Consider the following 15,597-nt stretch of genomic DNA (forward strand, 5'->3'; position numbering starts at 1 on the left):
GTTTAAGCGATAAATTCATCTAATTGAAGAAGGTGGACAATATTCTTAAGCTTAAATCTAATGCATAAAAATAAATAAACATAAATTAATTTAAAAATAACATTTATGCTTTAAAAAAACCAAACACACTTATCATAAATAAAGTTGATAATATACAAAGCTAAACAATTTGAACTTTATTAAAATTGATACAAAATTAGTATTATGTATTTTAAAGTATAAATTAAAAATATCAATATAATAAAAATTATATATAAAAATAAAAAATAAACAATAAATCTATTAAAAGCATTGGTTTAGATATGTCAAAATAAAAGAAACTAAATTCTAATTTAAACTTATATATAAATTAAAATTAAAATAAATATGAAATTAAGCTATATAAAAAATAATTTTTGGAAATTGACAATTTAAAAGAGTTAAAATGTCTATATTTGATTAAAATACCTATACTTGATTAAAATATCTATATTTAATAGCATTTTACAAATTACAAAAATAAACATCAATTAAAAGTGATTGTCTTTTTAAAAAAAAATTGTCCACTAGTCACAAATGTGGAAAAGGTAAAATTGAAATTAACGCATTATGAGGTGTTAGGAAAATGATTATTTTTTAATAAAATTTATCCACTTGTCACAAGAAAAGAAAAGATAAAGTTGCAATTAATGCTTGCATTAATAGAGGTGTTGGAAAAAATAGTTGTATTTTTGTTGAAGAAAATTAAATTTTTTCATTGCCTTTTTCCTCATGAGTCAATAAAGTTTTCAAAAAATTGTATTTTTCAATTCCAAAAAATCATGCAAATTACAAAACCTTTTGCAAACATTACTATATAAATGAAATCTAAAATCTGACTGGTGCAGCTATTAATACAATGGACTAAGCGAAAGCATAAATTACCTGCTGTAGGCAGGAACTAATAACATGACACATCTTGATAACTAATAAACAATTTTCTAAGACCATGCCTTTTTACTCCAAATAATTGAACCATTCTTTCTTTTTCTTTTTTTCATAAGAGACCGAATGAAGAACCCCTCATCCCTCACGCCCCATTAAAATGTATTTACACTTCAATTACCAAGTAAAAACCAAATCAAATGATGGGGATAATGATGAACCGCCGCCACTCATCCTTTATGAAAGAAAGGATATATGTTTGTCTAGGAAGCAAATTTTGGAAATGCCTCGCAGTCCAGTCCAATCATAACCACAAATGCTGACTAGTGCAACGTAAGCCGGATAGCCCTTAACATTTGAGGAGAAATGGTACTTACTATCCTACCCTTTAAAGCATATCGAAAAACAGGGACTGGGAAACCAAATCGACATTCATAAAAGCGGACTATAAAAGCCAAAATCGGAAACTGAAAAAGAGAATTGAACAAAGTAATTGTCAAAAATGACTCGGGGAAAGCAAAAGATTGAAGCACAAAAGCGAAATGCTGAGAAAAACCAGAAGCCGAAGGGATCTCAGATGGAGGCCAGAGCTGCTGCCCTCAAATTCATCTGCCCCATCTGCAAGGTACAATCCTTCTCTTTCGCAGCCGGAATTTGGTTTTTCTTTTTCTCTTTCTTCAAATTACGTTTCGGGATTGAAATATTTTTTTTATGCCAGCTTTTAACGTGGGTTCTTTAGTTTGATTGTGTTCTAGAAGGTGGGTATTAGTTATTTTATAGTGGTTATTGTGTTGTAGTTTTATTTAGTTTTAAGGATTTTAATTGTATTGTAGATCAGTTTCTGATATCGCCCCCACTGTCAAGCGTGTTTTTAGTTTTGGGTTTCAATGTTGATCTAGTGGGTACTGGTTCCATTTTCTTATCAGTGGTGAGGAGAATAATTCTAATGGAGGGGGGGCAAGATAGAGTTATTAGCTATGACGGTTTTTATTTGGGTTAATCATTCCCCCTAATTGGCAACGATATCCAGCTTTCAGACGCTATACTGATACATACTCAGGGGAATATGATTTTTTCATTCTCAAAGTTTCCGTGAGGGAACATATATGACATCAAAACAGAGAAATTTAATTTGTTTTGACTTTAGGCCTGGATGGCATAGATTAGGTTATTTCTCTACCTGAAATTCTTGTTTATTAAATGCAAAAGTAAAGAAAATTGACTGGTTAGCTTTCTGGAAATAGTAATGAAAATGTTTGAATTTTTATTTTTCTAAAACATTATTTCTGGGTAAGATTATGGGATATAAACACCTTATTTGTGGTATGAGCTAACTTTTGTATCAGATAGTTGAAATGGATCATAGTTAATAGTATGCCAGTTTTTCTATGCCATAATTTCACCATGTGTCCTTTGAAGCTTTATGATCTGCCTAAATGGAGTGATGAGAATTCCAAGCTAATCACATTCTTAGGACTTATCATTACGTCCCTGTTTCCAATAAAAGGTAAGATTTTTGGGGCGAGTTATGTGATGGGTAAGGCTGTGTCATTTTCATAATTGAAAGAAAAACATGTTTGTATGATACAATTTCACCATGGTTTGCCTTATAGAAGTGGGGGGAAATATGAAGTTATAAACAATGTATGGAAGAGCTTACCCCCTTAGTGTAACACTCATTCGACAACAGAAACCATGACATTGAGAGCAAATAACTATTTTTTCTTTCCATATTTTGGAAAGCAAAACGTAACTGAAGATATGAAACACAGAAATTTAAGTCCTTCCTTCTTGTCATGTAAGTAACATGATATGGAAAACAGAGAAAAACAACTGTTGCATGTGATCCTTTATTTAAGCAGAATTACAGGATGCCAATTAAATTTGGCATGCAGGGAGAAATCAAAATAATGGAATTAGTTTAATGCGAGTCTTTCCAATTTAAACAGATATAGTGGCCAGGGTTTGAGGAAAACGTAGGATTTGGTTGTAATACTAGTAAAACTTAGTTGGATTTTCTGAATTCTAGTAAATGTCATTAAAAAATTGTGAAAAATTAGTCAACTGGAGAAAGCAGCCCATAATGTTTTTTCTAGTTGAGTTTAGTCAGCCTAGAGCTACTAGGCTTATGTTAATAATATTATATGGTTTTTTATTTTAAATTATTAAATTTGGGTTTCAGAAATATTATGTAAAAGAAGAGGAATGCAAGATCCCTTATTGTTTCATTAACATGTATGAGAAACCTTTCTTAGTGATTCTACTCTAGTGAGCAATGCCTGATCTTATCCAGTATCTAGGTTTCTGAATTAGCAATTAAACATGACGTTGATGCAATTGGTTGAGAAGATATGGTGGTGTATGGTGGTGTCTGATCTATTGAGTGAACTAAGCACATCAGTAGATTGGCTACTGAATACATTATCAAAAGAAAATGTCACTTGCATATGTGGTTTAGTTGCCTATCTGCATCATTTTCAATTTGATCTTGTACTATTTTAGCTTTCAGATGAAATAGATCAATGCAAATATTAGTTTCTTGTCCTTCATGAATGCCTTGTGCTTCCCAATAACGGAATTTGATGCCCTTATTTTACTATGCTTTTCAGTGATTGCTTCTATCCTCAAATTCTTGGCATTTTAGGCTTTCCAGTTTATTTTGCTGTGATGAGTATGGAGACCTTGTTATATCTCTATATTTACTTAAAAAATGTACCAAAGTATTTTGATAAATTGACTAGCTTTTCACTTCATCGTATATTCAAATATTTCTGAAATAAACAAAGTTTCTTTGTCTCAGGCATTGTGGGGCTACCGGGGCAATAGAATTACAGAGATGGCTTTCATATCAAGATAAGTGTGTGGGTTATACTGGGGCAAAAATAATTATTTTTGTTCTGTTGGTCTATTCTGAAGTTTCCTGCATGAGGAAGTATAATCATTCTTTTGTTACAGAATTATGTTAATGATGATCCATTAGTAGATCTAGAGGAAATTTATTAAGTAACACCTTGCATGTGATTTCTGCTGTATCTACTTGTTGGATAGATGTTGTATGCTTGGTTTACTGGCAAGATGCTATTTGTTAACTTCCCGCATAAGAGGGCATATAACTTCCTTCAGGGTCATAATAGCCTCGAATGTACCTTTGAGAGTGCACACATTTGAGTGATTTGAGCCTTTGGTTCAAGCAATCAATAGAATGAAATATTGGTGATCCATTACTCTCAGTGACAGCTAGATATACAACTCTTCTGTAGTAGGATGCTTACAACAAATGTTATAATGTTCTGAAGTTGTTTTTAATCTTTGATATTTGATGAATATGGTTGATCACATGCAGGTCCAACTTGCCAATCAAAATCAGATTGTAGATCATTACTCATCTAAGCACCCAAAAGAGAAGCCACCTGAGCCATCTGAATAAGTTTGACATCACTGTTTCAGGGTAAAGAACATATACAGAATATGTGCTGCTGTTTGCTGCATTGCTTTCCGTGAACATGTCTGTTGCTTCTATTACTGCAGTAAGAGAAAATTGGTTAACTGTGAGGATGTACTTGATCAATGTTAGATCAATATTTTCCATTGCAATTAGAGAATTCATCTATCACCATTGAAGATGCTATTTGACTATAATAGTCATCTGGGTTTTCTTGTTTGCTAGTTCCATGTTTACTTATTTTGAATGGTACTTTTCCCAGGAGTGCTTAGCACTTTTGGTTAGCCTTATGCTTGTTATTGAATGATATATGCAGGAAAAGAAATTTTTAATAGTTTTTCTTTTTTATTCTTGCACGTTGAGAATTACTTCTTGTCAGAAAGTTGAAGACGAGTTTTAGTGCTTCTCAAATATTCTTGTCAAATGAATTTTAAATTTTTGTGCAGAGTTGTTTTAGTTGTCTGTGATTTTTTGTAAGCCATTTTTATCTTAGAAAGAAGAATTAATCAACCTGGGCCTGCTTTTTCTGTGGAATTGCTTTGAGTAGTCAAGCTCAACTTCTAATGATAATTTTTGCTTTGTGAAACCATCTTATTCAGCAGAGTTCTATGTTTCTTCTGTTTGTACAAATTTGTCTTCCTTCCTTGGAAGGCTAAATTTTTTTACAATTGCATTCTTAGGCAACTCTTTTTAAAAGAACAAACAATAGATCTCCTTTGGTGATAATTAAATTTTTTTAACTCGTCCCGTTTTGTAGGGTATAAAGCTATATTAGCAATTTTTGTATTCCCTTCTACCCATGAATGCTTTGTCATAACACACAATATTGACTAAATAGGGAGGGCTGATGCTGATAACAATGAAGCCCTACAGGAAAGGTAGTTTTGAATAGCAATTTTCAGTATTCCCTTGTACCCATGAATGCTTTGGTATACCACACACAAGATTGACTAAATAGTGATGGCTGATGCTGATAACATTGAAGCTCTTCAGGAAAGGAATTTTTCCTAGAGCAATGAAGTTTAAGTGTTACATTGTCAATAAAGAGAAGCAATTTGTGCAGCCAGTAATTTTTCATGAAAGCATTCAGGAAATAAATCTATGATAAGCAGAAAATGTTTCAATCTTCTCTTACATCTTGAATTTATAAAATAGAACTCAATATTCAGTAAAATATTTGGATAATACTGTAAATGATATAATTTCATAATTTTGAATTGCAGGGCAATACGATTGAGAGAGATTTCCGAGTTTGCAAGTTACCTATAGTTCATAATAGTGAACTGTATTAAAAAGTTCAAAACTCTGCCTTGATCGTTCTTCCAAGGAATTGTCTTGTTCTATTTTATGGTTGTATTCTTCTGAATTAGTTATTTTTTTGGTTGATATTTTTAGTGTATTTATGTTTATAATGGGCTAGAAAATGTTTGTGATGAAGTTCAATCTGCCAGATGTTTAGTGTATTGTGTTGGCTTTGCTGCATGCCATCAAGATTGTCTTGGTTCTCCTTACAATGAAACTGCCATAACCATATGCTAGTTTCTATGTTGGTTGCTTTGTTGCACACAATCTATGTGATCACATAAATTTAATAGGGGTTTTGCTTTCTAAGTTGAGGCTCTTCTTGGGTTAATCTTGTACGAAGCTACTAATTGAGAAAAAAACTAATATATATACCCTATCGATCTATTTCATTTGTTAGAAAAACAGCAGTTTATGCTATAACTATGTTTCTATTTTTGTTGGTGGCTTTGGAGCCCACGCTCAAGATTTTATTTACTTAAGTGTGACAAATTTTCTTGGTGGAATATTGGGCACCTTCTATAGATTGCATCTTTCCATATACATGTCATAGGCTGTGGTATGGAAGGGGAGCTTCTTGAAATTTTTCATGAGGCATTATTGAATTTTATTAGAAGCATTTTAAAACAATCGGTCCCATATATTTTGTCTTATAGAATAAGCTTTGAAATTGGTGATTTTATGGGTTGTGGTTGTATGAAAGGAGAGTTTCATGAAATATCTCAGCAGGCGTATTTGAAAAACTTTAGAAGCATTTAAACCAATTGGTCTCATAAATTTTGTTGTTTTGGGTAAGTTTTGAATTTATAAGATTTAATGGTTTTATTAATTTTTATAATAAAATAATTGATATTAAATACTTGAGCTGAATTTTTTTAGGAAGTTGGAAAATCTCTTAAGATAGTAAAGGATACTAAGGGACATTCATAGGCCCAACATAAATGTACCTATGAAAATTGAAGGGCAAAATGCACTTTTGATCAAAATTGAAAAAATCGAAAACACAATGGATTTTGTTGAAATTTTCAGCATTTGTTCTTCGTGATCTGTATGTTTTGTAATTGAGAATAATAAAAAAATTGAGAAAAAATACTGTATTTTGAAAGCTCTGTAGAAAACAAAATTGATTATTGGTACATTCTATCTGAAAGATAGCCAACACCACTCATAATTACACTTGGTACAATATACTTCGCAGTTTTAATGGACACAAGCTTTAATTATGGGACAAGGGCAAGCAAATGTGCATAATGATTGATTAAGTTGGGCTTTACCTATACCTATTTTGTGGCTAGTATACCTTGTAAAGTGTGTGACCAATGAATTTGTGTTAGTTATCCCCAAAAAACAAAAAAATACATAACTCGTTTTAGTTTTTCAATTGCTTCAATATAGAGACCTTTTTTTAGTTGGGTGTGTCAGTACTCTTAGACATCTTGCGGAGTAAAAAAAAGGAAAACATTAAGTGTTACTTTTTGTGTCATTGTAACCTTGCCAAGAGTGTTTTGAAGTTGATTTGATAAACATCAAATATAAGTTGGTGAGTGGATTAATGTAGTGATTTTGTAAGTGTAGCTAAATTAGAATAGGGAAAGAAATGGAAGAATAAGTTGGTTGTGACAAAATTGAACAAAATGATTGTACAATGAAGCCCGAACAAAAGCAAGCAAGGTTAAGTCAAAAGTGACATAATTGCTAGTGATGAACGGTCATATGAGGTGGATAACACATTTTTTCTGTTCTTTACGCGCAAGTTTTATTGAAAATGAGTTTAGAGTGTCCATGATAGGCATGCTTCTAACTTTAAGCTCACTTGAGAGTAAGAGTTATTAGAACTAATGAAAATGGAATCATCAATTGACTTTGACCATATTTTGGATCTAGTACAACTAGATATTCTATATATTTATTATTTAATACAAATTAATATTTTTGTATCATTTGTTGAAATAAGCTAATTAAATGCACAAATCAATGCAAATCATGTTTATGGAATTATTGATGAAGGGTGCTCCCCTTAATACCATAAACAATGAAACAACAATTTTTTGGAAATCTCAGTTTTTGATCTACAACCTCAAATTTGTGCAAGTTCCCATCTATCAAGCTTTCAAGCCTCATCCGGGCACTTTTAGGCCTTCAACAATGACCCTAAAGTTTATACACCAAAATTGCAAACCAAAAATCAGCAATAAGTCCATGAATACACATGATATGACACTAAGCCTCAACTGGTAGGTTGATATATCCAAGATGAATTTCCACCAGACAATTAACCTCCTCCAACTACTAGCCATGATGAATCTTCTACTGGCCTCCTTTTCCATTTGACTAGGTATTCTTCATAAGTTATGTTCCTTGTACTTTTGCCAACACAACTCTCCAGTATCTCCTCAATCTCCTTTGTAGCCGAACTAGCTATTGGAATACTCCACTGTGCTTCTGCAACTTCAACTTCATCACCTCCTTCAGAATACTCTGTCAAATTTGAAATGTTAAATACTAGTGAAATATTCAATTCAACAGGCAACTTCACTTCATAGACATTTCCAAAATCATGTCTTTTCACTATCTTGCACGGTCCAAGTTTATTCATTTTCAACTTATTATATATACCCACTGGAAAACACTCATTTCTCAAATGAACTATGACTTTATCTCCAATTTGGAATTCCTAATACTCCATTTTGACATCTGCCTTAACCTTGTACTGTGTATTCATCTTTGTAATGTGCTTCTTTGCATCCTCATGGATATTCTTCAAATGTTCAACAAATTTTTGTGCTTCAGCACTACTTATCTCTCATTTATCCAATTGCCTCAATTTAGCTTCATTTCTAAGATTGCTCCCAATTACAATATGGAATGGTGATTTACCAATACTCCTATTGATAGAATTATTATATGTAAATTTCGTTTGGGGTAAAATCAAATCTCATCCTTTTGGTTTATCTCCAACCAAACATCTCAACAGGGTTCTCAAACTACGATTCACAACTTTTGTCTATCCATCACTCTATGGATCATGTGATGAACTAAACTTCAAATCTGTCTTCAAATTCTTCCACAATGTACACCAAAAATACCCAAGAAACTTGGTATCTCAATCTGAAACTATACTCTTTGGAAAATCATGTAGTCTCACCAGTTCTCTGAAAAATAATTTTACCACATGAACAACATCACTAGTCTTCTTGCAAGGAATGAAATGTGTCATCCTTGAAGACCTGTCAACCACCACAAATATAGAATCATGCCCTCGCTGAGTCCTTGGTAATCTAAGAACAAAATCCATGCTAACATCCTCCCATGGCTTCTCTAGTATAGGTAATAGTTGATAAAATTCTTTATTCTTCTTCACTCCTTTCGCCATTTGACATACTCTGCAATTCTCAGAAACCAAAGCAATCATCTTATCTCTCCCAAAGTGTCCAACCAATCCTCCACTATGCTTCTTCTTGATGAGATTCTATCTTATTAAACTTCTTGGAATACACAACTAGCTTCCTTTGAACAACATACCATCTTGGATTATGAAATCCAACCACTTCGTCCTATCAAGTGTAACAAGTTTTGTACAAACCTTTCAAGCGTCACCAAAATCAAGATCCTTTGGATACAAATTACTGAGTTCCTTGAACCCAACCACCTCAATCTGCATCTCTGTTAGCAAAAGTTGTCTTCTACTAAGAGCATCTAAAACTCTGTTAGACTTGCCACTCTTGTGTCTCAAAACAAATGTATAACTCTGCAAAAAGTCAACCCACTTCAAATGTCTTTCTCAAATATTGCAAAGTTTGATAATCAGTATCCAAGCAAACCCCTTAGGAAGAAGATAGTGTCTTCACTTCTTCAATGCCTAAACTATAGCATAAAATTCTTGATCATAAACATAATGTTTTCTTTTGGCATTATTCAACTTCTCATTGAAATAAGCAATAGGTCTACCTTCATGGCTCAAAATAACTCCTATTGCAGTACCACTAGCATCACAATCTACTTGAAACACCTTGCTAAAATCAGGAAGTGTTAAAACAAGTTGCTCTGTAACTTTTTGTTTCAACAGATTAAAACTTCTATATGCTCCTATAGTCTACTTAAATTCTTTCCTATACCCTCTCATTGTTTTAGTCAAGGCTCCACAAATACTGTTAAAACCTCTAATAAACTTTTTGTAAAAACTAGCCAGTCCATGAAAAGATCTTACCTCTATAGCACTCTTTGGAGTAGGCCATTCAAGGATAGCCTTCATTTTTTCTGGGTCCATTTTCAGACCTTCTGCTGAAACTACAAATCCCAAGTACACCAACTCTTTCTTCACAAAATTGCACTTCTTTAGGTTTATTAGCAACTTTTCTTACCTCAACTTATCAAACACCTTTCGAATATGCATAAAATGCTCCTCCAATGTCTTACTAAAGATCAAAATATCATCTACGTAAACAATGACAAACTTACCCATAAACTCCTTCAATACTTCATTCATGAGTTGTATGAAAGTGTTTGGTACATTAGTTAACTCAAAAGGCATGACTAACCATTCATATAGTCCTTCCCTTGTCTTGAAGGCAATCTTCCTCTCATCACTTTTTATGATGCGAATTTGATGGTATCCTCTCTTCAGATTTATCTTTGTGAAATACTCAACTCCACTTAAATAGTCAATAATATCACCCATCCTTGGTAATGGAAATTATACTTGATTGTGATAGTGCAAGAATTTGTGCACATCCTCCATTGTCCATTCTTCTTTGGTGCTAATATTGTTGGTACAACACATGGACTCAGACTCTCTCGAATCAACCCCTTCTGCAACAACTCATGAACTTGTATGTTCAACTCTTCACTTTTTGTTGGTGTCATTCTGCGCACCACCTTGTTTGAAAAAACTAGCTCCTAAAATCAAATCCATCTGGTAACTAATCTTCCTCACTCAAGGTAATCTTTCGGGTACATTGTCTGACACAATATCAGGAAAATCTCCCAACAAATTTGCAACTTCTGCAAGTACCTCCTCTACTTCCTCTTTACCATCTTTTGGGATTAAAAAAAAAAACATATGTTCATGCTTCATACCTTGGAGAAACTCCTTTCCATCAACAAAACATATTTTGGCAACACTACATACATTTTCTTCTTTCTCCTTCAATGGCTTTAACTTATGTTTCACTCCATCCTTTGTCAAAGTGTAGGTATTTTCTCACCCATCATGTACAATGTGCCTATTAAATTGTCATGGCCTACCCAAAAACATATGACATATGTCCATCAGTATGATATCACAAAGCACCTAATCTTGGCAGCTTCCAATCTTGAACTTTAATGAGCATTGTTCACTAACCATGACCTTGTGGGCATCTTGCACTCAAGCAATACAGTATGGACGCGGGTGTTTCTATCTCTTCAGCTTCAACTTTGTGACCATTTTTTTTGACACCAAATAGTCAGTACTTCCACCTCAATGATCACATCACAACACTTATCTTCACATCTGCACCTCATGTGAAACAAGCTCCTTCTGTTCATTCTCACCACTCAACATGACTCTTCTGTTAATTAGGACTTCTCCTCTTTCAACATCTTCATAATGTGATGGTCTAACATCTTCATCAACATGTGCAACTCTGGCTTGACCTTTTTTTCTTCGATATATCCTTCCTTGGCACTGGGAGCACTTAAATGCTCTATGCCCTTCTTCTGCATAGTGAAAACATTTCCCATGGAAGTCTCCTCTTCCAGATCCTTGTCCTCTACCTCTTCCTCTCCGATCTCTATTCTTTTAATCATGGAAATGATTGGAATTGTTCCTTCTTTTGTTTTGACTGTTACTGCTTGCCTCATCCTTGTTCTTCTGATCATCATTTTGGCCTCCATAGGATCATCCGCCAAATCTTCCACTGCAACCTCTACCACTATTTTTGTTATCAAACTATTTTCTAAACTTCTCTACTCTTAGAGAAAATTGGTACGCCTCCTCAATCCTGGTCATTCAAACTAGGCTTAACTCCTCTTGAATGTTTGGACTTAACCCATTAAGGTAATGGGCAAATTTCTCCTTATTAGCTTTTGCATGGCTAGTTCTAATGAGAACTCGATAAAACTCTTCAATATACTCTTGAATAGATCTTCTTGCTTGCTTCAACCCTTGCATTTCTTTAGCAAATCTAGTTCATAATCCACAAAAATGAATTGTCTCTTCAATTTAGCTATCATCCGGTCCCATTCAATGATTTTGTCCTTTCCTCTTCTATTTTTCTCTAATTGAATCTCCTTCCACTAGATCTTCATACATCCCTTCAGTTTTTCCTTTGCAAACTTGACCCTATTAGGATCCTTAATATCTTCATACTCAATATATTCCTCCAATTCATTGATCTAATCGATCAGCTCCTCTGGGTTAAGATTTCTTGAAAATGTGAAAATCTCAAACTTAGGTCTTTTTCCAATCTTGGAGATGGCCTTAAAAAGTCTCTCTTCCTCTAGGTTTAGAACTGCCTCTACTTCGGCATTTTCTTCTTCTTCGTCCCCATCCTCGCTTTCATCTCTTATGACAAGGTTTATTCCTCTGTGCATTTGTTCTTCCAATTCTTGCATCTATCTTTTGAGGGCTCTAAAACCCTCAGGTCTAACACATATAGCTCTTCCACCACGCTCTCTTCGTGGAGGCATTTTCACGCTTCTGCTGAAACCCTAGTGCAAATTGCCTCACAATCAGTGATCTGTCTACATGTTCAGCCCAAACCACGATCTTGGTGCGAACTACCTCACAATCGATGATCTGTCCACACACTCATAAACTCTAGCTCTGATACCACTTGATGAAGGGTGCTCCGCTTAATACCATAAACACATAATAGAAACAATGAAACAATAACAATTTGTGAGAACAAAACTTGGGCTTCTTATTATTGTCTAAAATGCAAAATTATAGAATTCAGAGTTATAATATGCCAACACACATGGGCACCTTCATTACAGTAATCTGTTAGACAAAGATGCAAACTATCACCCAGAGTTGTCCTAGAAAATGTTCGAGCATTTCTTAAATAGGAAATTTTATGTTGTCCGAGAAGGTTCTAGATACTCAATACCTAGGGCCAACAGACCCTAAAAATACATAGATACTTTTTATTAAGGAAAACAGGTTTTGAAGGGTGCCTAAAACCCTTTACAAATCAAAATATTTTCAAAGGAGCTCGAACAAAAAATACAAGAGCCCAAGGGTGAAACGGGTCGTCAACCAAAACTAGGTTTCCAAGGTGGCCTCACTAGAACATAGTACACTTCTACCACCAAAATAGGTTTTGAATGGGTGCCTGAAACCCCCTGGTTACAAAAGAAATAGACAGTTAGTCCTAAACCATGTCAAACTACAATGATCAAAAGGCCAAAAAGGTCGAGAGTTCCAAACAAATAGGGATAGCCTCAAAAAGAATAGATGAGCAGCAAGTTATGAAAACCAAGCCTCAAGATATACATTTTGGTCCTATCTTTTGAGAACATGAAAGACATATCAAACGATGGAATGGAGGGCCTAACATTTTTTTCTTTTACTATTGTCCATCCATCCTCCACCGTCCCAATAGCCTTCTACCATGCAAGCTCATCAACACTGCAACCCCCCAACACCCTCGCGATAGGAGAAGAAACACCACCACCACATGAATTCTAGACCACAACAGTAGAAGGGATAGTAGCATCATCTTGGAGACAGAGCCATGATAGGGGCAACAATCGAATCAATAGGTACGACATCCGAAGGAGGGACAACTATATTGGTCACCGTTGTAGGGGCAACATTTGAACCATCAAAGACAAACAAAATCTGCCACCAAAGTATCCTGAGAAGAGCCATCCAACTCATCCCCAATAGAGGAAACTTTCTGAACCATGTAGTGATCATCTAAAAGCCCCATTCACCAAGAAGGTGACTTCTTCGATCTAACCTTTTCAAAGGAGCATCGCGTAATGAGGTGGCTAGTCTTAAACATATATTGTTGGTCGAATACATTTTTGACAATTATTTTGGAAGTTTTGGTCGACCCAACTTCGAAAGGCCATAATTCTCGAACCATTTCTTTGATTGGCTATTATAACCACTTTTTGGAAACCTTAGCTCCTGATCTATAAGTTTGAATTCACACAAGTGCCCATCCATCAAGTTTTCAAGCCTCATTTGGGCACTTTAGGCCTTCAATGGTGAGCCTGAAGTTTAGATACCAAAATTGCAAACTAAAAATTCACAATAAATCCATGAATACACATGATATGGCATTGAGCCTCAACTAGTAGGTTGATATATCCAAGATAAATATCCACCTGTGAAATTAGGACATTCCGAGCTCGTATGACTGACTGACTAAATAACAAGCCTCCACAGGAAACAACTCTACATTAAGACATCCCTTATTCAAACAATTAAAATAAAATATTTTTGGTTGATGCAAGATTGCTCTTACACCCAAGATGCTCCTGCATCAATTATTATGAATGAAAATAGTGAAGCAAGAACAATTTATTATTTGTGTTATTGTGTTGTAGAGAAACAATGTGGAGAAGGCATTATCTTACAAGATTAGTGGTTATTACTCAAATACAATATATAAGGTGTTCATTGAGAAATTTGACATAAAATTGTTTGAAGACTTTGATATACATAGAGTCTCTTTTTTACTATTATGACTTTGTTGTGTCACAAAGTATTCATTTTATTAAATAGGAGAATAAATTGTTGAATAAAAATTTATGATTTTTGTTTACTTTAACCGTAAAACAATGTTCAACACCATGAAGACTTATTGTCCTGGTATTTACCATACCTAGATCATAAGCTCTATAGACTTTGGGATCACACATGGTGTGCCTTGAAAGCGAGGTGCATATATAAGGTATCATATAATTTGTCAATTCAATATAGGCAGTGGTAGTATGATATGCATAGAATGTATGTAGTTTGGTATGAATGGCCACAAATTTTTTGATAAATTTTCTAAATGACCTGTTGTCTTATTGAATAGATGCTAGTGTATATTTAGAATGGATTTTTTGGGAGAGCAATAGTTAGTGACAGGTGTAATACAGATCAGGCATAATCTCTTTGCTTGTGACATTATGGGAGCTTCTAAATAGAGTACAAGTATCTAGTTAAGCATAAGTCCTAGATCACTTTCATGTGATCCAATTGCTATAAATATCTTAAAGGTTGATATTAGGTTGGATGGAGAATTAAATACTTGGTTAATATGTTATGAGCATTATCAGATACAGTTGGAATGAAAGATTTGAAGACATGGTTCCCATTGAATTGAAAAGTTTGTGATCCACCATTCTGGTATGGCCAATACCTTGTCCTTCATGTGGTGCAAAGAGTCTTAATTTCCTACTTCACCCACTGTAAGTTAATTTTACCAAGGTTAATTAACCTCTCATTAAACACATAAAATAAAGTTAATTATTAACCCAAGGAGGAGGTGGTTATGAGAAAAATCCTATAAACATGAGGTGCCTTATAATGTAATAGGGGAGAACTTTATGCAGGGGAAATGCTAGAGAAATTTGTAAAGGGACTTTTAGATTTGTATTATGCATGCATTGGATGTTCTTATATTTGTATATCTTCAAGAATATAATGAAGAACTCTTTCAATTGTATGTCTTGAATGTGTTCATTGTTTATTGAGTCACTTGCTTCTTGTATGTTGAGTTAGCGATCTCTTCTATACTAATGCAATCTAATAGTCTTCCTATTTGGAAAATGCATTAATTCCATGCTATCTTGTTATGAATATATCAAAATAGCGTATCTTTTTCAAGGTCTATTATTCTTATTTTGTCATCATTACAATTATCTACTTGAAATCCTCTTGTAATCAGTTATTCATTGTGGAGTCTCATACAATTTGTGTAAGTCTATCAGTGGGATTCTTGTTATTCACTTTGTTTAGTTTCATG

General features: G+C 34.0%; 1 protein-coding gene across 4 annotated transcripts; it reads left to right on the plus strand.

Annotated features, from left to right (window-relative positions):
• Window positions 1-1,380: 1,380 nt before the first annotated feature.
• On the plus strand, window positions 1,381-5,956 carry LOC149575630 (uncharacterized). 4 transcript variants are annotated; one of them, XR_016360191.1, is made up of 3 exons: window positions 1,381-1,528; window positions 3,704-4,351; window positions 5,569-5,782. XR_016360191.1 is itself a non-coding variant. In XM_089815395.1 (3 exons), exons 1-2 carry the CDS (start codon window positions 1,406-1,408, stop codon window positions 4,328-4,330), a joined length of 207 nt encoding a protein of 68 aa, XP_089671521.1. In that variant the 5' UTR covers window positions 1,381-1,405; the 3' UTR covers window positions 4,331-4,351; window positions 5,569-5,956. The 4 variants fall into 4 exon arrangements, 3 of the variants coding, with proteins under 3 accessions (XP_089671521.1, XP_089671522.1, XP_089671520.1); XM_089815395.1 differs by having other exon boundaries at window positions 4,247-4,351; window positions 5,569-5,956; XM_089815396.1 differs by lacking the exon at window positions 5,569-5,782 and having other exon boundaries at window positions 3,704-4,693.
• The last annotated feature ends 9,641 nt before the right edge of the window (window positions 5,957-15,597 follow it).

Source organism: Cupressus sempervirens, chromosome 2, assembly GCF_028749045.1.
Source record: "Cupressus sempervirens isolate cs-2001-9-10 chromosome 2, ASM2874904v1, whole genome shotgun sequence".
In the NCBI taxonomy this organism is placed as follows: domain Eukaryota; kingdom Viridiplantae; phylum Streptophyta; class Pinopsida; order Cupressales; family Cupressaceae; genus Cupressus; species Cupressus sempervirens.